We start from the raw sequence: 26561 nt of genomic DNA, 5'->3' as shown, positions 1-26561 counted from the left end.
GAAACCACCATGCCCAAGCGATAAAAGACGTCGAGATCTACCATCGGGCAAATTTTCAGGGCAAAACATCCAGTAACGACGGAGCAGTCGGTACAACAATTCGGTATTATTATATAAGATAATTTCATGTATATCAACTTACCTTTTATTATTGCTTTGTTCGCTATCGGCGAGGATCTCCTACGTTGGTTGGTGGATGTTGAGATCAATTCAAATTGGCCCCTTCTGAGTGCTGTTCTCTAATCGGCAGATTTTAAACGAGTTGTTGATCTCATGAGCGGCAGTTTCATATAGATAGGATTTAGCTTAAAATGAGTAAACAAAGATATCCTGTAAATACAGGTCAGTGGCTATGCCAGCAGACCCATGCGCCCTCTGTTTACAGTAGGAGAGACTACAAAAATTTGGCAAATGGCGCTGTTCCAGTTGGTCAATTTTGGAAGAGTAGTTGATCTCAAGCTGGGTTTTTTCTTATAGTTGCAATTTAGCTGCTATGATTAAAAGAAGATAGCCTGTAATGACAAATTATTTCATTTAGAATTCATCATTATCATTTCCATAAAATATCAACTTACATTTCAAGTTTGCTGAGTTCCGTATCAGTTAAAATGTTCTAAGTTCATTGATGCCTTTGATTTAAGCTTGGATTGTTTTGTGGGCTGTTCTTATCGGTAGATATATGATGAGTTGTTGATCTCAAGCTGGGCAGTTTGATGAAGATAGGATTCAGCTGAAGAGTAAACAAAGATATCGTGTAATCACAAAACTTTTCATTGAGAATGAATCGAAATAATTGCATCTATATTAAGTTACCTTTTATGATTGCTGGATTCGTTATCGGCGTGGATCATCTAAGTTGGTTGGTTGATTCTAGTTGGCTGTGCGCTGTTCCAGTTGGTCGATTTTGGACGAGTGTTTGATCTCAAGCTGGGTTTTTTCTTATAGTTGAAATTTAGCTGCAATGATTAAAAGAAGATATCCTGTAATGACAAAGTATTTCATTTAGAATTTATCGCAATAATTTAAACTATATTAAGTTACCTTTTATGATTGCCGGGTTCATTATCGGCGAGGGTCTCCTAAGTTGGTAGTCTAATTTTACATATCTTTTGTTGTTTTTTCTGTGTAAATAGTCCGAAAGTTTACAATGTTTGAATTTTGTCTAATTTTACATTTCTTTGCTTTTCTTTTCATGTAAATAGTCCGAAAGTTTACAAGGTTAAGATAATTTTGTCTAAGTTTTACTTTTTTACTTTTGCTTTCTCCGTGTAAAGTTTTTTCAAAATCGGAAATCGAAGTACAGATATAGTTGTGTGATCGGCGGTCCATTTTACATAAATTTTCTTTTCTTGAAATACAAGCACATAACGCGAAATTCGGTTCCGGTGCATTCAATTAATCTTCCAACCAGTCTGAACCGGCAAGCGTCTGATTGGGTACTGCCTATTTTAATACATCGAGATTTAGAATATCTATATTACAAGGTTGAAGATCATTTTGTACATTTTATGACTAGTTGATTAATAGTATCATATAGTTCAAACCTGCTGGTAAAATTGCCCCTATATACATTTCGATTCCCAGCTTTACAATGTTCGTATTATTAAATTAACTTCATCGCCACTTAATAAACTTTTAAGAGATATGTATTCTTCCCACAGACATCTGTGCCCAGTGAATGGTATTCTAATCCATTTCAGTAATTTTAAATATTGCTGGTAAAATATATACAATGATCTTATGATTATGATGTATAACTAGCTTAATAACGAACCCAGAATTCCCCAAAATCTAACTGATTCAACAGATCCCACACACATGTGGCCCAGTTAGACGCAGACAACATTGCACGATACAGTCGTCTCATCCACTGCGCTATTTTTAATAAACTTAAATTCGTTATATTGAATTAATTCTAACTAATTTTCTGATATCTAAGCGATCCATTAATTAGTAATCATACTAGCCACAATTAATTGTCAGTCGAACAATATTTATATGGAGCCTGAAAACCTACACGAGTAGAATTTCAGATGTGGTGAATTCATCACTATTTGAATTCATCAGAACTTAAGATAAAATCACATTTTTAGTGGTAAATTAGAAATTCCCTTACCCGAATTGCAATATAATCTTTATTTCCCTTTTACAGTACACTGTGTATAAGGATCAAAAGACCTTGTTATGACCGGACCTCCCTGGTGCGGTGCAAGACATGATGCTGGAATATAGTTTGAAGGAGAGGGGTTAGTAAAAGAGAGCTATTAGCAAGAGGAATAAGACCTAAGTTCAGGATATCCTGTCAGAATAAGGCTCTCAATCTGACATACACAGTGAAATTGAAATATTTCCCCTCCCAAATTCAGGAATGTATTTGTGCACGTACAGATTTGTTTTATCTCCCTTCGATCGGAAGTAAATCTGCATTAAATGATTTTGGCAATATGTATCAAAACTAATACAGCTGTATGAAGACACAATAGGTTCACTTAGATACAGATAAATAAGTAATGTGCTCAGATACACATGTATCAGCTACATTTTAAATGTCAATGTACTTGAATTCAAAATAATTTCACATCATTGAATTTACCTTAATTGTAGATATCTAAGTAATACCTTAATGAGTAATTAACCTTAGTTATATCCTCATTCATCCTCTAAGTTGTTTGTCCCGCGTGTTGACTAGGTAATGATGTTGTTGGAACGTCCAATGGTGCCATCGGACTGAATCCCAGAGTCGGATTACGGATGTTGGTATCACCAGACTTCCCACCATCGGAGTTCGACTTCTGGTTAGCGAAATGACAAGATGAAGAGAGCATATTATATATTAAGTCAAAATGTTTGTCAGACAGAGCCTGACCACTGTGGTTTGAGAAAGCTTTAATTATCCCATAACCACCCCTATCATCAGTAGTATTAACTATTATTGTGTCACAAATTTATGCCAGCTCCGTTCGTGTCTGGGTTAGGTACATATACAGCCAAACCATGTACCTCTTCCCCACACGATAAGTGTTTTTTTTAGAACAGAATGTCTGTATTTTTTTGCCTTAAGGCTAGTAAGAAATGACCACCAAATAACCAGTAGCCCCTCCTAATGCCAGGCTTTTTTCTGAGAATCAAACACCTGTATTTTGGAATTAGTAAAAATCAACCCCTGATATACCACTATTGCCCAAAGTTTGCTTAAAATGAGCTGAAATTAAATAGTACATAATTATTAATTAACAAGACAGAATTTGCAACTATATCTAACTTTGATAGTGGATGATGAAAAAGATGAAAGGCCAGGATGAGGGATCTGAATCAGAAATCAAAGATACAGAGTTTACGATGTATTTGAAGTACACAAAAGATGCTCGAGATTACAGAGTTCACGAATACAAAATAGACGTTTTTATCCGCTGCGACAAGAAAAATTGGGAAAGATTTTGATGGAAGGGGAAAAAAACCTTGGATGAAAAATAAAATTTACACAGTTTCACGGCTTAAATCGAAGTACAACCATATAGACGCTGGTAATACATAGTTTTAACGGCTTTACATCATATTTGATCTAACCTGAGAGAAAGAAGTCAGCACAGAACTTCTGGCTGATAACAGCAAAGTCCAGTTCTCAGGGTTCCAACTGGCAGCGGCAGAGTCGGAGTTCTCCAACGTGGCCTCGTCCCAGCTAGTGGCGGGGTGCTGATGACACAGGTGTTACTACGGAGGACCCGCAATCAGAGTAAGACGGGAAGCGACGAACAACTTCGGCTTCGGGGGATATCCGATCTTCAAGCATCAACACCAAAGACAACCGGCACCCAGATGAGAGAGAAAAACTGGGTGAACGGGGAGCCCAATCGGCCAGATGCCAATGGGTAGCCTCAGGCGAAGAAACCAGCCGATTCAGACTAGAATGGACCAAACTGGGGACCCAATTGAGAATTGAGCACACCACCTAAGACAACCGACACCCAGATGACAAGAGGAAAAACTGGGTGAACGGGGAGCCCATCAGCAAGATGCCAATGGGTAGCCTTAGGCAATGAACCAGCAGATTCAGACTAGAATGGACCAAACTGGGGACCTAAAGATCCAACAGCCCCCTCAGTCGAAGATTGCTACCGCCCCCATCTTATTCTGATTGTAGGTCCCCCGTAGTAACATCCGCATCACCAGCACTCCAGCACTAGCTGGTAAGAGGCCACATTAGTGAACTCAGACTCCGCCGCTGCCAGTTGAAACCCTGAGATTGAGAGGGCGGGGGCGAATGAAATGAAAGAAAAAAAAATGAAAAAACAAATATAATAAAAATAATGAAAAAAATAAGATATAAAATATACCACACATTCATACGACACATATAAACTCCATTCACTCCTCTTGCACACACCGCGCACACAACTCCATCCACCGCGCACACAACTCCATCCACCGCACACATAACTCCATCCACCGCCACCGCCACCGGCGCCACGCCACCACTCCGAAAAACACCGCGCCACAAGATCGCCAGGAAACACAGCAAAAGCTGAAGAGCTCGAGAGAACGCCATCTGATCGTGTCAAAGACTAGTACTCGATTGAACGATTGTGGAGAAATTCCGCAGTCTACAGTATCAAATGCAAACATAAATGTAGATATTTTATTGAACGATATTGATTTTCAGTCCACGTCAGTTGAAAACCCGTTTTGATTGATGTTTTAATGTTTATTTTAGATACAAATTAGATTTACGACCTAGGGTTATTGACTAATATCTAATTGTGAGTGTCAGATAAAAGGATCGCGGATGAATTTCCTGCTCGCATGCCACAGCTCTGTCAAATCTCAATCGTCTAGTGCTGCCCCTAAATACTGTGGCGAATACATAAACTAATCGATGTACTCTACCCGTATTTGTTCATAAGGCCTACAGTTTACTTATCTTGCTTAATTTACGTCGTTCGTGTCTTGTACCGGTATCCTAATACTATAAATCATATTGGATCCATTTTCAGCGGTAGAGCTAGATAATTAAATGATAATTATCCGAACAGTAGATTGTTCTATTTTTTAAAACTTTCTCCACGTCAAAGTTGATAGTTCAAAACTTCAAAATACAAATTATGTTCGAATCCAGATTTCACAAACAACAACTCGTTGGCCCACTGAAAGATGGCAGTGATACACTCCTTGGGTAATAAATGTTTGAAAAAATTAGGTTATCCTCTCAGGGCCTGTTAATTTTACGTCACCGGTAATGAAAAAGTAAAAAAAAAGTAAGGCAAGCAGGAAAGGTAGGCCTACCAGTCAGTAACCTGACTGTGGTTTAGTTTCACGGTCGGATATTTTCACAAACCACATAAGCCCATCCGACTATAAAAAAGCTTACCACCAAAGATAAGCAACTAACTAGGCCTACCCATGTAGGCTTAAATTATCCACCTACAAAAGCCTTGACGAGAAAAGAAGAATTAGCAACGTAAACAAAATCGAAAAGGAAAATATCGATAGTTCAGGATATCAAATTAACTTAATTATGGCTGCTCAAATTCAACAACCAATAAAACCGATGCCTGATAAGGGGCTTGAAGCCACCACGAGGACAGATTTAGGCAAATATATCCAAATCTCAATTGCTAGATTTTAGGGTTACGGGTCGAATGAGAGAGTATAACATCTCAGGGAATATCTAGAAGTTCAAATGACACTGCGCGTAGATTGTTCACCGTCAGGAGTCATCCAACTCAAACAGTCCCATAAAAATGAGCACCTTAAGTCTACATCAAGGACAGGGTGGCCATTTTATCAGAATCTTGAGAAGAAATCCGTCGAGGAAGCGATGGATAAAGGCAAATACATCTGATTAAAAAAAACATGTTTTGAACATTAGTTTCCATAATATTGAAAGTATGCCTGTTACAATATTTCTCATTAATAAACCAAAACCGATCCTGAAAGATCATTCTGCAAGGAGGTTGGTTTGCAATTTAGGTGGTAAACTATTGGAGATTTGGCTGTGGAAGGTATGAATCACATTATGTTTCATTCAGTAGCCTATGTCGTAATACATTGACGCGATTGTGTTTTCAGATTCACATGGTCACAGTCGAATGATCGTGGGTGGGTATTATCTCATGGAATTTACTATACGCCAGTTCAACTGAATCTATTCACGCACGCTCGTAACACAAACTAAAGTCCCGTACTATTATAGGTACGGTCAGCCCTATGTTATGGGCCCTATGGTTGTTAATTATTAAGATTTTTGATGACTGCGGTCTTTCGTCTTAGGATGTTGTTTGGTCATTGTTCGGAAGGTTGACCAAATTCCATCTGGGTTTGCATGCAGTTCGATCGAATTTGTCTACCCAGGCATTCTTAGCATGTTAAATGCTTAATTGGTGGTTTCCTCAGCGGCCTCTAAGGCAAGGAGATTGTCGATGGAGTTTCTTTGTTTTTGTATCTCTAGCTGCCTCTCTTGTATGTATCCTGGTTAACCCAGCAGAGTTTATCATGTACGTTAGAGTCTGAATACCTGTCCTAATTACTGGTTCCCTACAACTGTTTTTTGTTTGTGGAACGACGCTAGGTACTATGATTAGGTACAGACTATCATGGACGTACGTCCTGCATCCACTGCCGGGTTGAATACGCGCCTGTACCCAGCTGAACCCTTATCACTCATTATTTGAAACACCCAAATGTCTTTCTTTAATTTTGACTGGATTAAAAGGTACATCATCATCTAAATCTAGGAAAGTCCATATTAAGAATTTCGTTTCTTGTTTTCAGTCTTAAAAAGTATCTGTTTTTTCCAAAGTATTTTAATGGCGTTAACATGTAAATGCTTGTTTAAGGATAAGATTGGTAAGGGAAAAAACTTATTTGAGCCTGCTTTCTTTTCGAAGACAACTCAAGCAAGCAAACAAGCAAAGCTAGCAAACATGAAGCATTTGGCAACTGGCAACTAGCAACTGGCAATGTCGTCTCAGGGCTTCCATAGTTTTCATGAAAGCCAATTCAATCAAACCGGTCACATGATGAAAATATGTCGGATTGAGATAAGTAAGGAACGATTGGTGTTCTAATTGTTGTAATCAGGTAATTGTTTTGTATTCATCTCATCCAAAAAGCTGTTTGATAAGTTGTCAATTGATGAAGTTGTCACTGTCACCACTGCTGATACGTCCTCACGTGACAGAGACTGAGAGAGGACGAGAGAACTGCCGGATTGTCACAAAAACAACAACAACAATCACTCACTGTCAGTGTCAGTCAGCAAAACTGAAAACAAAACCAACCTGTTGACTGTTCACTGTTGTCTTTGACTTTTTATCTGTCCTGGTTTCAGTTTGTAAAATCTAGTGAATAATGGATCCATTGAACAGCGGCGTTGTAGACGTACCTCCAGAGCCACTTGGCGCTCCATCAGAGGTGATCGATATCAATGGTCTACAAACATGGGCTGAAACTGAAATACCAGAATATATCCACATACCTGAAAATAGATATTGGACTCAGTCACCATTTACATGTGATAACCAGTTAAATAAAACTGTTTGCCTGTGGTATGTATGGGGCATGAAGAAATTGATTGGATTTCAGAGTTAAAACGTTTTTATAATTGGGTCTCGTTCCGTGAAAAGATTAAACTCTTGAATCAATTTAATTTCAGATTATCATAGGCTAAATTGATTTTGAGGACTAGAAAATGATAGTTATTTTTTGTGAAGATGGGGCCTAAGCAAACACTGCCTTCAATGGTCTTGGGGATGGGTGACCAAAACATGAGCTGATACTGGATGTTTTACTGGATGTTTTACATGATTATTTTATTTTTAGGACCGGGGATCAAACGAGGCTGAACGTTATCGCGTTAGTGAATCCTACAAATGAATCATTAACCGATCGTAATCCGATATCAGAGAAAATATTTATCAAAGCTGGTCCTGAACTGATCACTGAAATAAAACGAGATATCAGAGGTATTGAAAACTTCATTCGTTTTCTCATCAATTTTCTCCAATCTTTGCGAAGGTTAATTTCAATTTTTATTTTTCAGTTTGTAAAACCGGTGAAGCCAAATTAACGAAAGGATATAATTTGATTTCGCGTTATGTAATACATACAGTTGGTCCTCGTTATAACACTAAATACTGCACGGCTGCTGAGAGCGCTCTGTTTAACTGCTATAGAAACGTCATGCAACTCGTCAAGTAGGTCACTTGTACTTTCTCTTGTTAAATCACGATCTTGAATCATCATCGCTATACGTAATTCGCATGAACTTTTTTTTTTATTACAAATTGATAGCAGATACAAATAACTGATGTTGTTCTGTTATTGTAGAGAACATGAAATAAGAACTATTGGTATCTCGTGTATACATTCATTAAGGAGGAATTATCCCCCTCAAGATGGAACTCACATAGCCTTACGTAAGCCTTCATTCTTTCAATGAATATATTAATTCTCGCTGTATCTTTCAAATGAACTTTTAAATGTATTAGTCCAATCCTCTGGAACAAACTTCCAATATCTTTGAAAGAAAGTGCATCTGTTGACATTTTTAAACGTAATCTTAAGACATACCTTTTTAGCCAAACCTACTCTTAAAACCTACTATGTATTGTTTTATTATGCATGTATACCCAACTTATGTAATTTTAACAATTTTCTGTGTATTTTGTATTGTGTTTTACATTGTGAAGCGCAGCGATTATTTCTTAGATCTGCGCTATATAAGAAAATATATTATTATTAGAAAATATATTATTATTATTATTATTATTGTATATTTCATTATGTATTTTTTCTGACAGGAACTGTGAGGAGATTCCTGGAAAGAAATAGAGATATTGTGGAGAAAGTTGTGTTTATTTGTACAGAATTAGAAGAGGTATGATATTAACATTATAAACAAAATCTTCTATTATTAACACCGTCTCTAATACATCTAAATGAAAACTTCCTAGGTTATAGAAATTATTTGTTTGTTTAATCCTAATTTAAGGCTGACTATCGGAAACTTTTACCGCTGTATTTCCCTCGAAATGAAAGGGAGGAACAATTTGCGGCGGCAGTTTTGCCAAAATCAATCGGCAATGATATCGGCGAGCCTGTGATTCCGGAAAGACAGATTAGAATTGCTGATAATCCGCTCATCTCAAGCAAGTTTAAAATTACTGAATTATCTACCGGTAGATGAAATCATTGAGAAAATTTCATCGATTTTTGTAAATATTACAGAAAATGGTGATACAAGAGACAGTCCTAAATCAGAGTTAGACGAACCACAGGATGAAGTCGCGATTCACGAATTATTGAATATGTCAGTATCAGTTGGAGAACATTCATTCGCTAAAATGGAAGGTGATCACGATAGTGAAAGGCGACAGAGGATACACGGAAAAACAACAATAGAAGCTGAACACATCGCTGATGTTCGCAGGTATTTATAAAATATTGATTCTGGCTATAAGTCTATAGCTGAAACATAGCTCTAAATATGTAATCGTTTACTCAAGAAGTTAACATCGTTTGCTGAAATCATTGTTGGATTTCTTATGTATCCCAAACCGATTAATAGTCTTTGAATTTCACATACCGTAGGCTTATTTGAAAAAACTACCCACATCCATATCTGGCTATCCGGTCCCAACACTAAAATAAGGCCAAGTTTACTGAAGTATGCAAATATGATATTTTAGATATGGAAGATTAGTAAGGAGAGCTCGCCAGGAAGATCTGTCAGAAATAGTTAGTCTAAGGTGTTTCTATCATTCGGGTGTTGATAAAAATGGATGCCCGGTCATTGTGTTTATAGCTAAACACTTTCCCTATAATAACGTTAATCTAGAAAAGGTAAATAAAGATTGATCTAATGAGAGTTTCAGTCAAACATGTTCATTAATGGCTTTAATGAAACAATCTTTCTTTCAGGCTCTTCTCTATTTAATACACGTAATGGATCAAATTGTTAATGAGCGTTACGTAGTTGTGTATGCTCATTCATTGACTACTAAAGATAATCAGCCAGCTCTCGGCTTCCTGAAAGAGGTTTATCAGATCGTCGATGAGAGGTATTACTTGTAATATTGAATCCTATTTCTGATGATTAACACCATTTAGTACATATTTTTAATACAATCAACATGTATTTTTAGATACAAGCGCAATTTGAAGGCATTTTACCTCTTGCATTGTTCTGTGTGGTCCAAGGTAAGCGCATATTAATATTCTATTTCTCCTCTGAATTATTTCTGTATTTCTAGACTGCGGTGATATATTTTTACTATTGATAGGTTCTCACGTGGTTTTTCACAACGTTTACCGCTCCGAATATCAAAAACAAGGTTCACACGGTGCGTGGTGTAGAGGAACTTTATACAAAAATCAACCCAGATCAGTTGGATCTTCCGCCATTTGTGATGGATCATGATTTCAATGTAAGTATAGACTGCCGGATCGAAGCATGTGCTCCGATTGCAATTTTCCTGTAGCCTTTTGAAAAACGCCAATTTTGGGGAGCAATTTTACCACGTGTAACTAATAGAGCAGCAGTCTGCTGCTTAAGAGTTGAGCCTATTCTCCTTAAATGTGCCTGGAAATTGCATCAAAAGGCAATGAAATTTCCAAATTTACTCAACTCTCACCTCGGCTATGAGGCGCTCACTCTATTTGGATCCTTGTCCTTTTTAACAGTTTGTCCTTTTCATTGAATTGTGCTCTTGTTGATCAATAATCAATTCATATGTTCAGTACCGGTATACAATGTAGATTGTATACCGGACATACTGTTAAAAAGGACAAGTATCCAAATAGAGTGAGCGCCTCAAAATCATTTAGATTGATTTAAATGATGATTGTTTTTATGTGTAGATAAATGGTACAAGATATTATATGCCGACTGAAGCTGATCTTCACGATGACCTATGATGTGGATCAGCGTAAGAAAACAAGCAATGTTTTAGTGCCCAGTATGTGATAAGTGCTCAATATTCTCCGTGCGATAACTGAAGAAATCGGTTCGATCGATCGTATGATGTTCTGTGAATCGATTAAAACCGATGGAAAATAGTTTTTCTGTGAAACCTTGTCCGCATTGTTGCACACATCCGTCGAAAAATATTTGTGCTCAAGATCGGGTTTTTTTGAAAGTTTATTTGTATAGAACATGCATGCGCTTTGAGATTCTTCTTATTTACTAATGTATTACAGGTGTAATTAATACAAATGATGTTTATTTCAATTGTAATATGCAGGTATAAATCGTAGTGAGCATCTTGACTGTTGCGATGCCAGATTATAAACTATCTGTTTCTAGTCACCTGTTTTGATCAAAACATTTGTTTCATCTCATTTCCTTCTGTTCTGCCAAAATAGTAATTACTGGTTCTTATGGAAATTTATTTGTTTTTGGTTTTTAAAAGATATATAATTTTATTGTCCCAAGTTTCAGTAGTAGGTTGATTCATTTCTTGTGTTCTGGGACAGTGTCATTGTGTAGGAATGAATATCGATTGTGATTTTTGTACAAGTCTAATAAATATTGAAATGACGAAACCTCTTGTGTTCAGTGTTTGTATATTGAATTTCTGCGATCAGTTAGGACCAGGAACCGCATTTGGTAAATGCCAATAGACAGTGCGTATGGAATTCCCATTTCCAGTTAAGGAAACTAATAAACGAATAGCTATTCGAATTTGGCTGAACCATCAAAATTCTGGTTGGAAAATATCTCAATGAACCATATATCACAATCGTCATCTATCAGAAATATATATCGACTTATGACGTATTATTGGTGAACGATTGGTCTTACACGAAGCCATAACCGGATTTTAGGGACGACCCGTTGAACTACAGTGCTGCCACGTAGTGTTGATTCCAGCTATCGTTTGGGATCGCAAAAGTTTTTTTTTTATTTTGAAAAATTAGATTTCACTTAACCCGACACAATGCCGAGGATAAATATAAAGGGAGGTGTTTGGCGAAACACTGAGGTAGGTTTCTGAAACTCATTATTATCCCCTTCACTCGACAATCAACTACAAACTTCACCATACCTCTTTAAATAGTCTGCGCATTTTCTGCTCAGTTTTCACACTTTTCTCACTATTTTACTTTGATTTATTTCAGGATGAAATTCTCAAAGCTGCTGTTATGAAATATGGCAAGAATCAATGGGCTCGAATAGCATCACTTCTTCATAGAAAATCAGCGAAACAATGCAAAGCCAGATGGTATTATCATAAAATTTTTTTAAAATCTGTAAATCTGTGGTCTGAGGGCCCGGCTTCACAAAAGAGCTTGATTAAAACTTCTGGTGTAATTGCCATTGGTTACTTGTTTTCGATGAGGACAACAATCTAAACTTAACCGTTTTAGGATTAAACTTTTTCGAGAAGCTGGGCCGAGGAATCTATATTTCAAGACCTCAGTCCCAATTCAACAGTTGAGTCAAACTTAACTGAACACCAGAAGTAGTTTTGTAATTATCAATGTTATCTGAAGGTTTGAATGGTTGGATCCGAGTATTAAGAAAACTGAATGGAGTCGAGAAGAGGAAGAGAAACTTCTACATTTAGCGAAATTGATGCCGACTCAATGGAGAACTATCGCTCCTATTATCGGACGGACGGCTGCTCAATGTTTGGAACACTATGAATTACTGCTGTAAGTGTTTCATCTGTTAATAATGATTATAGACTGATGTCTACTATCATTATATCAAATAGAAATCTCACAATTGACGCGATCATTTTATACGACTCATTCTGATGAAGGGATTCAGTGATAAAATCCTGAAACTGTCTGAAAATAAACATGATAAATTTCATCATTTGTTGAATTTTTATTGTAAATTCAATCAATAATTCATTCAGACGTGAATTAATTAATTCTGTTTATCGTGTCTTGATGATTAATTAATTAATTCTGTTTGTACTGTATTTTTAGAGATAAAGCTCAACAAAGAGAAGGAGGTGATAATGAGGATGATCCGAGGAAACTTAAACCGGGTGAAATTGATCCGAATCCAGAAACAAAACCGGCTCGACCCGATCCTATTGATATGGACGAAGATGGTAAGAATTCTCTTTAGGGATCAATATGGATTGTACAATAAGTTATTCTCCACGCTGGTTATGAAAAAGTTTGAAAAATCTGATTTCTATTTTCAAAACAGAACTGGAAATGTTGTCGGAAGCGCGAGCTCGACTCGCGAATACTCAAGGCAAAAAAGCCAAACGTAAAGCGAGAGAAAAACAGTTGGAAGAAGCTCGCCGTTTGGCCGCTTTACAGAAACGCAGAGAGTTACGCGCCGCCGGTATCAAGTGTGTATCTCAATTACTTTATACCTGGCCCATATGACCCTAGATTCCTTAAAAACTCCTCAAAGGTGCTTGAAGCTCCTTTAATTTGAGCAAAATGCCAGAAACTCCTCAAACAAGATTCATACCACTCCTCTCGATAACTCTAAATTGAAAAAATCAAATCTCCTTTAAACTAAAAGAAATTATACTGAACCTGGAGCTGGTTGCATAGTCATGGCTTAGACTTAAGACCAGTCTAAGACCAACTTAGTTCTACAGCCAATCTAACATCTTAAGGCCAGTCTTAAGATTTAAGACCACTTTTGGACTTTGCGGCTTAAACCACTCACCCGCTGTGCCTCTGGGGCTGGTTGCATAGTCATGGCTTGGACTTAAGACCAGTCTAAACTCATTTTAGTTCTATAGCCAATATAACAACTTAAGACCAGTCTTAAGATTTAAGTTTTGAATTTTGTGATTGTAGCATAAGGAAACATCGCAAGAGAAAACGAGGAGTTGATTATAACGCTGAGATTCCGTTTGAGAAAAAACCGGCTCCCGGATTCCACGATACGTCAAACGAAGCTTACGATCCATTAGATCCGAATTTCAAACGTCTTCGACAACAGAATCTCGACGGTGAACTTCGTCGTGATAAAGAAGAGGTACTTACATAGAGTCAAATCTTACCTGGTCCGTTTAATGTTGTTTAAAGAGATTTGAAGAAAAGTAAAAAAATGATTCGTGGATTTCTTTGAAGCGAGAACGAAAGAAAGATAAACAGAAAGCAAAACAACGTAAAGAAAACGATTTACCGGGACAAATTCTCAGCCAGAATAAGTGAGTAAAACAGTTTTACTTTTGTGAGCTAAAATCAAGAGGTGTTGTAGCTGCTAGTCACTAGTTCGTCAATCCTGGGTTCATGGGTTCATGGGGTCTTTCCCAAGCCCTGTGTAGCACTCAGTCAAGTTAGGATGAGGTAGAAAAAAGTTTAAATCCGATGTTAAAATATTGAAAATTAACTGATTTTAACACTAGGGTTAAACGGACTACTGAACTGTCTCCTGATGATTGTAAACTGATCGATATTTTCTTATGTTTTAGGTTCCAAGAACCGGTGAAAAAACGCAGCAAATTAGTTTTACCAAATCCACAAATATCGGATCAAGAACTCGAAGAGGTGAGTACAAAATAAACTAGAGTAACTCTTGATTTGATGTCTGGATATCTATTTCATATTTGGTGAAATGAATGTATTTGTAGGTAGTTAAAGTAGGTCAAGCTAGTGAGTACGCTCGTCAGCAGGCTGAGGAAAGCGGTAAAGATGGACCATCTGCTCATTTATTATCGGATTATACAGTAACACCGACTCCGGGTACAGCTCTGAGAACCCCTCGTACTCCGGCCATACAGGATACTATCTTACAGGTAATCTATTCATTCACCACAACATCATTCACACCAAGAAACTTTCGCTAACATTTATTGAATATTTTAATATAGGAAGCACAGATTATAATGGCTCTGACTAATGTGGAACATTGGCTAACATTTATTGAATATTTTGATATAGGAAGCACAGAATATAATGGCTCTGACTAATGTGGATACTCCGTTGAAAGGTGGTTTGAATACACCAGTTGTAGACAGTGATTTCAGCGGTGTAACACCCAGACACCAAATAGCACAAACTCCTAATAACATGCTTACTCCATTCAGAACTCCACAGCTATCGGCCGAAGGTAAAACGACGTTCATCGTTTCTGTACTTGTTTTCATTTTTCAAACGACATCAGCGAATGAATTTGTTTAATCGATGGATTGTTGATGTATTTGTGAAGGTGGAGGAGGATTTACCCCAGCAGCAGCAACTCCGGGTCAATCTAGTCAGCAGTCCGGTATGACGCCATTACGAACTCCTTACAGAGATAATCTCAATATAAACGTCAATGAGGTTAATGATTTTGGAGAATCGTTCGGTATTGCTAATCAGGTCAGTGTAATGTGTAGGACAGCGGAGCCTCGTTACAACGAACTTCACAGCACCTAAAAGTATATTCGTTATAACATGTATGAAATTTATCAAATTTTCTTACTTGGGAGGAAATTCTATATTTGTTATATCTGATGAATCGTTGGATCAGAGTTCGTTATAACGAGGTTCGACTGTATTCAGCATTGATAGGTGTTAACAGTTCTAGCGTTAATACGCCGTGTTTCGTTGTTTCCGCTGCTGATAGAAAGAGGTATTGCGTCAAGGTTTGTCGGGTTTACCGGCGCCGAGGAACGATTACGAGATCGTGATGCCTGATCAGGAGAATAACGACGAGAATAACGAAGAACAACAGATGGAGTTTGTCGAGGATCAGTCGGACGTTGATCGTCAGAGAGAATCAGAAGCAGCCGCTATACGTACGTCGAGTTCCGCCTACCGTCCGTGATTAACGAAATTAAACCCTCAGTTTATTACGCGAATTGTTAATTGCAGGTGAAGCTGAAATGAAAAGACGTTCGCAGTCGGTCCAGAGAGATTTACCGCGACCTTTAGATGTCAATATGACTGTTTTACGTCCTATGAATTCTGGTGATCCGAATCTAAGCGAACTTCAAAAGGTATTTTATTAATATCAGTTTCTTCTAGTGAATGCTCACGTAAACATAGCTGATTTTCAACCCTCCTCTAGAATGTATGCAATTATCGTTAGACTCAGTCAGAGAGGTGCCGTGTTAACCTGGTCGTGTCAAATCAGTTAACATGAAGACTAATTGTACATCTTACGATAACTTGATTTTGTTATAGTATAGATACCAGCTTCCGCTACTGGTGCGCAGTAAATGAGTGCACGCCCTGGAGTGTACATAAAATCTTCATAAAATCAAGTTAGCGTACAAAGTACATCATGTTTTCACTTAACTGTGTCAGGGTTCATACATCTCCTGGAATTCCTGTATTTCCTGGAATTTGAACGAGGACAATTTCAGGACCTGGAATTCCTGGAAATGCAGGGTTTTAGAGGGCTTTTCCTGGAAAACTCCTGGAATTTAAGGATCTCGGTCATCTGAAATTTTTTTCAGTGATTTGTACTTCTAAAACCGTAAAGAGATTATGAGATCTTCAAGAGATTATGATTTTTTTGCTGATAATTTAGTATCGATGTTATTTGTAGGCGGAGGAGTTGATAAAACGTGAAATGGTTACGATGCTTCATTACGACTCATTGTATTCTCCGACTCCAGCTCAGTTAGGCGTCACGCCCGGCGTGAAAAAACAACCTCAACAACGATCTATCGTTAATCAAGCTCAACATAAAGCGTATCTCGAACAGAATTCTTACGATCAATTCGACGATGAAGATTTACACGAGGTATTTATTCAATTCTTATTCTCACATTTTACTACAGTAGACTTCAATAAACCTAAGGGTAAGACGGTTCTCTCCGAGTTGATGCGAGCCTACAATGCAGCCACTTGCCCGGAAATCAAGGAAAAGTTGGGGAATTTTCTTTTATTTCTAAGAGTCAGAGAATAATCAGGGAATTTTGTAAAATATGGTAGCTAAAAAAAAGTTTGGGAAATTTGATGAGATTGCCAGATTTTGCGTAATATCAAACAGTTTCCATCTATGTTTTACTTATCTGAATGTGTTAATTGATTGGATTCTTAACTGATGAAGTCAGGGAAAACAACGTTCATTGTCAGGGAAAAAGCAAGTTGAATGATAGAGGCCACTCTGACTAGTAGATATCTGATTAGGCTAAACAAAAATGATACCTTGTTTCTCCGCAGCGGCCGGGTAATTTTAGTAAAATATGATAAAATTTGTAAACAGTTCATTTCTATAGCGGCCGGGTCTGTTACGGTAAAATTGATCACGATTTTTAAAAAAGTAATGTATAGGGTAGATAGGCGGCCGGCCGGGTCAACATTTAAGCTCAGCAAAGCGGAGAAACAAGGTATCAATTTTTTTTAGCCTTATCTAAAGTGACACACGTCAGTGTTTTCTGTAATTTCAGGCTAAGAGAATGTTACTGAAGGAAATGGACGTAGTTAAGCGTGGAATGGGTCACGGTGAACTGTCTCTAGAAACATACAGTCAAGTATGGGAAGAATGCTACAGTCAAGTGCTTTATTTACCTACGCAAAACAGATATACAAGAGCGACCCTCGCCAGCAAGAAAGATCGAATCGAGTCTCTTGATAAAAGATTAGAAGTACGTTTACTACAACGCAACGCACGAACATTTCCTAGTTGAAAACGTGTTAGAAACCGAGCTTTCATATTTTCTTGCAGACAAATCGCGGTCATATGACGAAAGAAGCAAAACGGGCGGCTAAACTTGAGAAAAAGTTAAAAGTGCTTCTCGGTGGATATCAGGTAATTACTGCAGTTAGCTTCAAATAATCTTCATTTTATAAAAGAACACAAAATACTAATAGTTATTAAATATACTTAATGTTATTGTTGTTTTGAAGTCTCGAGCTCAAGGTTTAATTAAGCAACTTCAGGATATGTTCGAACAAATGGAACAAGCTCACATCGAAGAGCAGACATTCTTACATTTACGTCAACATGAAATTGGTGCAATTCCAAAACGAATGGAGGTATTTATCTGAAACCCAGCTGTACGCAGCTGAAGACTCTGTTTACCCGGGGTTTGATTGTCTCTGATTGCCATTTGACATTCAACCCCCCAAACTACCCTCATTGATTGTGATTGGTGATAGATTTTGGCAGTAAAGAAAATAGGGCGGCAAATCGGGTTCTAAGGCACATGTTCTGTTCTCAGAACCTGGTATTAGGCAGGGATGATGGTTTATCAGGGGGTTGTATATCGGAGTTTGACTGTACCATAAAATGTTCTCCAATTCATTGTGATAACAGCTCCCCCTACTCCAACTGTCCCGGAATTCACGGGGAGAGAAAGAATTTATCAGTCCTGCAATATTCCAGACCGGCGGAGTCAGCTGTATATACAACCCAAGTATTAAACAAGTGAAATAAAAGTGGCCACCCTTATTATTTCAGTCTCTTACTGAAGATGTCACTCGACAGAAGGAACGTGAAAGAGAACTTCAAAAACAATTTGGTGAACTTCAGAATCAGAAGGAGTTGGTGTTAGAAGAGCTGACCAGTCATTAGTTATTATTTCCTACAATGATCTATAACTATCTGTCATCATGTTTAAATTGATAATTTATATATCTAATCACACTGAATAGCTGATTAAATCATTGCTTATAGTTATCGTCGCTCTATGTTTGGAAAATGAATGGTTGAATCTGTAAATAAAACACTGATTTTATTCGTACTATTCCGATATTCATTGTTGATATTTGTGGTTCGTTATCGGTAACCTGTGGATCGTTCAGACTGGATTAAACCATTTTTCTGAAATTTACGTTCTGAATTTTTCAACAGTTTGAATTACTGTAGTGTATTTGAATTATTAGCGACTGCCAAGTTCAGGTATACAGAAGGCAGATAATGAGACATATACATACATAAAACTAATCTCATAAGCAAAAGTTCAATTCTTTACAACAATAAATCAGAATGAGGAGTTATAGTAATATTTTTCATAAAACGTAGATCGCTCCCGCAACACTTGCCCTGGCAAGCGCGGCTGACAGTTGTAATCGGATTACGGAGCGGACATAGAAACCCGCCCTGGCAAGTGACTGATACGCGGCAGCCATTGCGAGCCCTAGATAGTGAAAAGAGTGAGGCTATATCGACAAAATTAGATCATAATTCTAAGCGTTTATATCCATAAATCATAGTGTAAGTATTTCAAAAGAATTTATAAATCATTTCAATTTTCATTCGGTTTGTTGAAATCTATGCACAGTTCACAGAGAACTGATCAAAAACATCCGCAAAATGTAGTGTCTACTTTCTTTACTTAAGTTATTAATGTCTATTTATTAATTGATGAGACCTGTTTTTCTGGGATATTTTGCTTACTTTTTGGGGTACATACCTCATTTATGTCTTAACAGAATGCCAAAAATCGCGAACAACAACTGAATATCCGATATATTTCCAGTTCTGTACCAATTAGATGGATTGGCAAAAAGACTCCTTAACCCTTTCGCTACTTGTGACGTTTTGGAAACGTCATATGAGTGACACTTGCTGTGCGTATGACGTTGTAGAAACGTCATGCACCTATTGATTTATAACTCGAACGCGTACACAGCAAACAGTATGGAAACGCATGTAAGACAAGATAGTTAGCTTTCTAAACAACAGATGGCGAAAATGCGTCAGTAGTTGGTGCTGTCAGCCTGTTGAGCACATGGTAATTTGCGCGGGATTGAGATGGCTCCCCACTTACGTACCTCTACCAGCGGAAAAGGATATCCCATATCAATTGAATTTCTTTCATCCACACCGTAGCATCAATCACCAAAGACTGAGATAGGCACTTGGGTGAAAAACTGAAAAAAAAAAATTTTTAACCCATCCTGACCCCCCCAACACGCCCCCCCCCCTACAGAAAAGGCTGTTGGTATGATTTTTTACTGATTTTCACTAAATAACATCATAATCTTCGATAAAAACGCGAAAAATCGGGGTTAAAAACAATTTGAAAAAAATCGAATTTTTCGGAAAATACCTTACGTAGGGGGCGGTGCAAGCGTGTACGCAGCGAAAGGGTTAAGTCCAGTTGAATGAGAGAGAAAATCCTCCATTTTGTCAAGTTTCTTGGATTTGAACATTGTTACCATGCCTACGCCACCCTGATTTAGTTGTTGAGACCCCACAAGAAAAATAACTTCATTACGTAGGCATGGTGACAATGTAAAAATTCAAGAAATTTCACAAAATGGAGGATTTTCTCTCTCATTCAATTGGACTTAAGGAGTCTTTTTGCCAATCCATCTAATTGGTACAGAACTGGAAATATATCGGATATTCAGTTGTTGTCCGCGATTTTTGGCATTCTGTTAAGACATAAATGAGGTATGTACCCCAAAAATTAAGCAAAATATCCAAGAAAAACAGGTCTCATCCATTAATAAATAGACATTAGTCTGTTTTTAATCGTTTTTTACAGACAGTTCCCCACCCAGACCCAACGTGCGATTAATTTTCCAGATATTTCGATCGCTCAGTAATATAAGATGTGGTCTAATCAGCCGTGGGGAGGACCAGGACCAGGACCAGGACCTGGTGGTTCGTGGCAAATGCAACAACAAATGTATCAAAGTATGCCTCATGAACAAGGTAAGAAACACCGTTCTTCAAATAAAATCTCAACTTATCTTATCGTTCATCGTGTATTTTTTTACATTGTATTGTAGTTGATTGGGCGGCTTTAGCAAAACAGTGGATCGCTCATAAAGAAGCTTCAGATGTTCCGACGACGTTGCATATTAGTTACCCACCCCCACCACCACCAATAAACAACTCGAATCATTCTATACAACATAGACATTTACCACCAGGTACTAAAACTGCTTATCCCTTGTGCATTAATTGATAAGTAGAGATAATGATGTGATTTTTAAGGTTGAAATCTGTTTTGGTCGGTTTATTATGAACCTTCTTGATAGAATTGATAATACGTTTGCTGCATCGGCCTCAGATCTCTTCGGACTGATTTAACTCTCTCTGAGGTACAATCTGCTAGTGAATTGTAATAAACAGTTAGGTGGGGTAGATGATGACCCGAGGCTATCAAATATCGCGTAAACTCAGTAATCAATATTTGGTTTGTGATTATATTTCAGCAGCTGTTCATCCCGCACCTGCAGCACCAAGGATACGACATAACGCACCTGGTTCTGATTGGAGTTGGGCGGCAGGTCTGGCACCGTCTGCTATCGCTCAACAGTGGATCTACGGAGAGAACTGGAGAGCACAACAAGAACAACAAAATCAACTTGATGAAAAAGTATGAAACAATGTTTCATGTTCTCCCTGTCCCCAGTTTGTTCAGTTTCTCCTTGTTCCCAGTTTGTTCAGTTTCGCTCTGTCCCCAGTTTGTTCAGTTTCTCCTTGTCCCCAGTTTGTTCAGTTTCTCCTTTTTCCCAGTTTGTTCAGTTTCGCTCTGTCCCCAGTTTGTTCAGTTTCTCCCTGTCCCCAGTTTGTTCAGTTTCTCCTTGTTCCCAGTTTGTTCAGTTTCTGTTTGAGACTTAGATTTTGAAATTTCAGTAATGAGTTAATTCAACATCACATGACCAGAATGAACTATCAAAGACCAATTTGTTCAACTGAGAGGGCAGCACAGATTCCAACAAGGGTTTTATGGATTTTCTGATTGTTTTTGTGGTTGATATATTTTCAGGATGAGCCGCATGGAGTTGATTATAATCACGGTTCATTTACGACTCAAACCTTCGATTATCAACACAATAACTTTCAGGAGGTAAATAGATAAATTAGAAGCTCATTCAGTCTGATTTGATTGATTGATTGATTGATTGATTGATTTAATTTTGCTTATTGTAGAATGTGGTTGATAATCAACAGTTTGGAGATTATTGGAATCAGAGACCGGAACCAGTCCAACAACAACAACAACAACAACCAGAATTACAAACATTTAATCACAACCATGGCAGAAATAACAGAGCATCTTATAAAACAGTTCATCATCATTCGACATCATCTAACCCCGCAGCAGCAGCAGCAGCAGCAGATACTCCACCTGATCCAGCCGCTTTAGGTATTTAGTAATTTCATAATTTTGTAACTATTAATTCTGGAGACGTTGTGTAATTTGTAGAATTAGTTATCATTTTCGAGTAAAGTGACTTAAAAGCCTTCAATCATTCTAAACCTGTTCGTCTCTTTGTCTTAAGTCTTTTAATCAATTGTAGATGCGGCTAAAAAGAGAAATTTACCCGCGTGGATTCGAGAAGGACTCGAAAAAATGGAGCACGCGAAACAAAAAGAATTGGAAAAAGAACGATTAAAGAAAGAAAAAGAAGAAGCCGATAAGAAACGCGAAGAGGAGGAGAAACGAACAATGAACGAACTGGAGAAAGATGGAATCATTAGGAAAAGTCGATTTGTAAGTAATCATTTATTGATTACAATATTTCATAGATTCCAACCGTATTTTGATCGTAAATCATGAAAATGAATTGTTTCAGGATTCTGATGATGAGTCAGAAAAGGAGGACGTTAAACCCGATGTAAAGGAAAGTGACGACGACAACGATGATGATGATAATGATGATGAAACTTCTGAAAAGAAGGCGAGAAAAAGTCGATTCGATGAAGAACCGGTAAAAACTGAGGAGGAAAAGAAGCAAGAATTGGTAAGATGAACATTTCCTTTTCATTAAATGACGAGGTCGCCACAAATCCATGTTTGTATTTACCGTTGATGTATTTTTGAAGGCGATGAAAACTCGTAATTGGTTGACGGAAATTTTATTGGGAGTGACGTCTGAAGAAATAGAAACCGTGGCACAAGAGGTTTTCATGCGAGAAAAATCCAAACAAAAACAAGGTAGATTGAAATTAGTAAACAATAATAATCACATCGATGATACATTTCAAACTGATTATAGAAATTTGATATCGGTAGGTATGAAACAATCATGTAAATTGTATTGTATAAATATTTGTATGAATTCTAGTGGGATAATATATATTCATGTTTATATTATGAAGAAGCTCGCTTTATTTTTGAATATGTTATATATGTGGGATATATTATCATAATTTCCTAATATCATGACCTCGTTTCACAAAGAATTCTACTCCAACTGCAAAATATCTTGAACAATCTATGTAGGATTGAATTCTGAATTCCGTGATTTAAGTTTAAGCTTATCGTATTGGCTGACACTGACAACGATATAAGTATAGCTGTGTAAGCATAATATGGTGTAGACATGTATCATAAATTGAAGCCCAAATGAAATATTTAGAATGAATAATTCATGACTGGTGATATCCAAACGATACAAGGCATGTAATAAGTTACCGGTAACTGGAGATATTTTCAATACGGTATGTTACCGCAGTAAATGCTATGAACATTTAAAAAGAAAATCATTTTAAAAAGGTAGAATTTTTTGTGAAATTGTCTATTACTAAAACTGTATTTAAAGCGTAAATTCGAAGTCGTAAGTACAAAAAGAGAAAGGAATCATGGAAAGCGAATGAAACCGGTTTAAGAATCATGTCTGTTTATTTCGTGGTCATCTATTACTAGTGTATTTACATAATCCATGATTTTTCAGCTGAAATGGAATCAAGCAAATTAATTTCAGCTGCACTAAAGTATTGATTGATTGATTGATCGAGACTCTACTGCGGTTACGGCTCCTGTTTTCTTACAGTTTCTTGAAATGTCTAACTAAATTATTATGTGTATATACAGCAAAGCAGCTGGCCAGGTCTACAGCCTTGGCATCAATCGGCAATCGCAGTGGTGAGTATTTTCACTTAATAAGCAGAGAAGCAGAATTTTGTCGAATGAAACTCGCTGAATTTCGGTGTTCGGAAGATTTAGACGGTCGTCGCGTTAATGTTCTACGCGTAATCGATTAAACGCTGGTTTTAGGTCTGGTGTTGTACGGTTCTGGTAGCGAAGATGAAGAGAAGAGCGACGACGACGAGGAAGATGAAGATGAACCCGACTCGGACGAGGAACTACGTCGTACGATTCAGGAAAAGAAAACGGCATTTTTGTTGAGAATGAAAGAAAACGAGGAAAAAGAGAGATTAGAAAGAGGTGAGTTTTATACGACGCTTCTTGATTCCTTGAAAACTCCTCTGTAAAACCTGCGTGGAGGTTAACCCAATTGATAAATGAATTTGATGAACCCTATTTGATACCCATCTTCACCCGTCAAGGGATTCGAACCCACTACGCTAAAGCTGTTCCCCGAACCCCTTGACCTCACGAGTCGTTGGAGTCGTTACTAGCCGACCAGAATCCGGTCGTATCAATCACAGCGCTTGTAACAAACCGACAGTAGACTTCTGTTGGTTTTCCCGTTAAATGGACCAATCAGCGAACGTTTTACCGAACAAGGAAGTATTTCGCAATTCGATATATGACGTCATGCGCAACAGCGCCAGTAATGAAATCACGCTTCGTGAGGCCAGGGGGCTGGTGGAAGCGAGTTCGGGAGTGATACTGGACCCCTGGCAAGCGAGAATGTTTGATACCAGTCTATCAGGGTTCCTACAACACCGCGATTCCTTACTCCTTCAAAGTGGAAAATGCTTTTGAAGGTGCTTGAAACTCCATATATAATGTTATATAACGATACGCAATACTATATGGTACTCAAATGCCAATTTCATGTAACAATTAGCGATTAGCCAAAATCTAACTAATAATCTTATAAAAAGTTCTCTGTATGTGTATTCAAACCATCGGCGTTTAACGAGAATCGTGGAACTGAGTTTCTGTAGAATATTCGCTGAACATCTTCGTTATATTTTATAGAAGAGAAAGAGAAGATTGATCGTGTTTTACAACCAGCGATCAAACAGGAAAACGATGATATCGACAACAAAAAACACAACAAAGACGATATCCCGGGAATCGAGATTGAGCACGAGAAAAAAACACGCGCCAAAAAACGTAGCAAAAAATCGAAAAGGAAAGATTCGGAAAGTTCGGTCGATTCGGATAGCGATAGTTCGAGTAGTAGTTCATCGGATAGTTCTGATAGTTCTCGGGGCAAACGTAAAAGTAAAAGCCACGGTTCGTCGTCGAAAAAGAAATCGAGGGAAAAACATCATAGTAGTAGTTATCGGGGGGAGGGACATAAAAAAGATCCGATAGAGGAATATTTGTATAAATCCGATGTTGTTTCGGTCGATCATGAGGGGGAGCGAAATCGGGGGGATAAAAATAGGGATGATCGGGGAGGATCGATACGCGATCATAGACGTAAGAGTAGTAAGTATGAATCGAGGGAATCTGAATCAATCGAACGCGACGAGAGAAGTCGCTCGAAGGACTGTCGTCGTAAACGATCTCGAGATCGAGACGAGGTTCATCGGGACGAGGGTAACCGCGGCAGTCGGGATGAGGGTAACCATCGGAGTCGCGATGAGGGTCATCGCAGAGATCGTTATTCAACAGATGATAGTAAACAACGTCGTAATCGCGACGACCATAGCGTGAGCGGTGATTCACCTCCGAGATCGACGAGTAAAAAATCGGCGAAAAAACAACGCAGCAGCAGACGCTCGGAATCACCGGACGATCGACGGAAATATTCGCGTCAGTCGTCTCGTCGGAGTAGATCTCCGAGACGCAGTAGATCTCCGAGGCGTAGTAGATCTCCGAGGCGTAGTAGATCTCCGAGGCGCAGTAGATCTCCGAGGCGTAGTAGATCTCCGAGTAGTTCTCGCGGTAAACATCGCACCAGTAAACATCGCGACAGTAAACGCTCTGAAAGTCCGTACGAATCACGAGGAGTCGATGATGAACATTATTCTGGTAAGAAGATAAGAAAGCACAAGTCGTGATGAGAATTGATGAAATAAAGGTGGGATAATCTATTTCTATATAATCATTTAATAATGAATTTTTTTGCAGTATTTTGTAAGGTTTGTTTTCGTTGTTTGTTTTTTTTTTTTGGTCACCATTATTTCGTACCCTTGTAGCTTTATTTTTATGCCGAAATCCACTTTATCCCACAATCGCTAAAAGGTAGGTGATCAGAGATTAAATTGTTACATACTTTTGTAGGGTTGTTACGTGATTTATTTTTAGGTAACGGATTGTTGGATGATGCTGTAAATAATTCACTGTGTGAGATGGAAGTCACTAGTTACTACTGGAAGACGCTCATTCGCGGCTCGGCACAAAACTACACGAATAACATCTTATTATGAGAAATGTAAATTAATGTATAATACGAAAAAATGTAAAAGTTGTGTATTTGAAATGTACATTATTAGAGTGATGTTTTTCTATTCTGATATTCGTTCTATTGAATGAACAAGTGTTGTATAATAGCTTCATTTTCACTATGAATGTTTTATTGTATAAAAGAAAACCGCGTGAAACATTGTAGAATTATATTGAAAAATTTCCGACAGAATTCATGAGTTATTTATTATTACTTAATGACAGTTAAGATTTATGCAAAACTGATCACATTTCAGCTCAAAATACATCATCATCAATGTTATAATTGTTTCATTCTGTTAGTGGTGTTGCTTTTCTAATTTGATTCTCAACAATTCTGAATATTCAAGAAATGTTAATGTGAACACTGTTATGATAGAATAATTGCCCTTGTAAATAACCAGCGTTTTCTAATAAATTAGCTTG

General features: G+C 37.7%; 3 protein-coding genes and 1 long non-coding RNA gene across 12 annotated transcripts in view; 3 read left to right on the top strand and 1 right to left on the bottom strand.

Annotated features, from left to right (window-relative positions):
• Positions 1-19303, bottom strand: part of LOC141915367 (uncharacterized) — a 25077-nt gene extending 5774 nt beyond the window's left edge. The window contains exons 1-5 of one of the 5 annotated variants that reach the window (XR_012620949.1): positions 19275-19303; positions 1042-2792; positions 814-956; positions 576-730; positions 143-305 (exon numbers count right to left, since the gene is read on the bottom strand). This is a non-coding gene — a long non-coding RNA (uncharacterized LOC141915367). Of the gene's footprint in view, positions 1-142; positions 331-575; positions 731-813; positions 957-1041; positions 3723-19274 lie in introns of those variants that run through there. The other 4 variants (XR_012620950.1, XR_012620952.1, XR_012620951.1 and 1 more) reach the window with 4 other exon arrangements.
• Positions 7017-11534, top strand: LOC141903582 (protein GDAP2 homolog). 2 transcript variants are annotated; one of them, XM_074791777.1, is made up of 14 exons: positions 7049-7077; positions 7178-7240; positions 7328-7544; positions 7819-7961; positions 8039-8192; positions 8326-8414; positions 8799-8875; positions 8990-9146; positions 9226-9427; positions 9687-9840; positions 9919-10058; positions 10143-10197; positions 10281-10424; positions 10858-11534. In XM_074791777.1, the coding sequence occupies exons 3-14, from the start codon at positions 7348-7350 to the stop codon at positions 10912-10914; spliced, it is 1569 nt and encodes a 522-aa protein (XP_074647878.1). In that variant the 5' UTR covers positions 7049-7077; positions 7178-7240; positions 7328-7347; the 3' UTR covers positions 10915-11534. The 2 variants fall into 2 exon arrangements, with proteins under 2 accessions (XP_074647870.1, XP_074647878.1); XM_074791769.1 differs by lacking the exon at positions 7178-7240 and having other exon boundaries at positions 7017-7077.
• Positions 11858-18588, top strand: LOC141902817 (cell division cycle 5-like protein). The gene is made up of 18 exons (XM_074790717.1): positions 11858-11981; positions 12118-12221; positions 12493-12654; positions 12937-13064; positions 13166-13313; positions 13777-13957; positions 14053-14132; positions 14397-14472; positions 14556-14720; positions 14866-15034; positions 15134-15285; positions 15533-15704; positions 15781-15905; positions 16460-16657; positions 17307-17504; positions 17585-17668; positions 17767-17895; positions 18320-18588. Exons 1-18 carry the CDS (start codon positions 11937-11939, stop codon positions 18431-18433), a joined length of 2430 nt encoding a protein of 809 aa, XP_074646818.1. The 5' UTR covers positions 11858-11936; the 3' UTR covers positions 18434-18588.
• On the top strand, positions 18988-26561 carry LOC141915365 (uncharacterized). 4 transcript variants are annotated; one of them, XM_074806860.1, is made up of 13 exons: positions 18988-19075; positions 20355-20524; positions 20602-20745; positions 21031-21194; positions 21588-21668; positions 21752-21968; positions 22123-22316; positions 22399-22566; positions 22649-22760; positions 23640-23690; positions 23823-23993; positions 24717-25770; positions 25998-26561. In XM_074806860.1, exons 2-12 carry the CDS (start codon positions 20422-20424, stop codon positions 25748-25750), a joined length of 2439 nt encoding a protein of 812 aa, XP_074662961.1. In that variant the 5' UTR covers positions 18988-19075; positions 20355-20421; the 3' UTR covers positions 25751-25770; positions 25998-26561. The 4 variants fall into 4 exon arrangements, with proteins under 4 accessions (XP_074662961.1, XP_074662963.1, XP_074662960.1 ...); XM_074806862.1 differs by having other exon boundaries at positions 21034-21194; positions 24717-26561; XM_074806859.1 differs by having other exon boundaries at positions 24717-26561.

This window comes from Tubulanus polymorphus, chromosome 1 (assembly GCF_964204645.1).
Source record: "Tubulanus polymorphus chromosome 1, tnTubPoly1.2, whole genome shotgun sequence".
NCBI lineage: Eukaryota > Metazoa > Nemertea > Palaeonemertea > Tubulaniformes > Tubulanidae > Tubulanus > Tubulanus polymorphus.
Note: the sequence above shows the minus strand (reverse complement) of the source record. Positions and strands in the feature narration are given on the sequence as shown.

Excerpts from the sequence above, each read along its gene's own strand:
- LOC141903582 (XM_074791769.1), top strand. The coding sequence starts at position 7,348 with ATGGATCCATTGAACAGCGGCGTTGTAGACGTACCTCCAGAGCCACTT. Across the intron at positions 8,876-8,989 it reads TTTGTACAGAATTAGAAGAG|GCTGACTATCGGAAACTTTT; the intron begins GTATGATATTAA and ends TCCTAATTTAAG. Across the intron at positions 9,147-9,225 it reads TGATAATCCGCTCATCTCAA|AAAATGGTGATACAAGAGAC; the intron begins GCAAGTTTAAAA and ends TAAATATTACAG.
- LOC141915365 (XM_074806860.1), top strand. The coding sequence starts at position 20,422 with ATGTGGTCTAATCAGCCGTGGGGAGGACCAGGACCAGGACCAGGACCT. Across the intron at positions 22,317-22,398 it reads TCATTAGGAAAAGTCGATTT|GATTCTGATGATGAGTCAGA; the intron begins GTAAGTAATCAT and ends GAATTGTTTCAG. Across the intron at positions 23,994-24,716 it reads AAAAGAGAGATTAGAAAGAG|AAGAGAAAGAGAAGATTGAT; the intron begins GTGAGTTTTATA and ends TATATTTTATAG.
- LOC141902817 (XM_074790717.1), top strand. The coding sequence starts at position 11,937 with ATGCCGAGGATAAATATAAAGGGAGGTGTTTGGCGAAACACTGAG. Across the intron at positions 12,222-12,492 it reads AAACAATGCAAAGCCAGATG|GTTTGAATGGTTGGATCCGA; the intron begins GTATTATCATAA and ends TGTTATCTGAAG. Across the intron at positions 14,133-14,396 it reads CAAATTCTCAGCCAGAATAA|GTTCCAAGAACCGGTGAAAA; the intron begins GTGAGTAAAACA and ends CTTATGTTTTAG.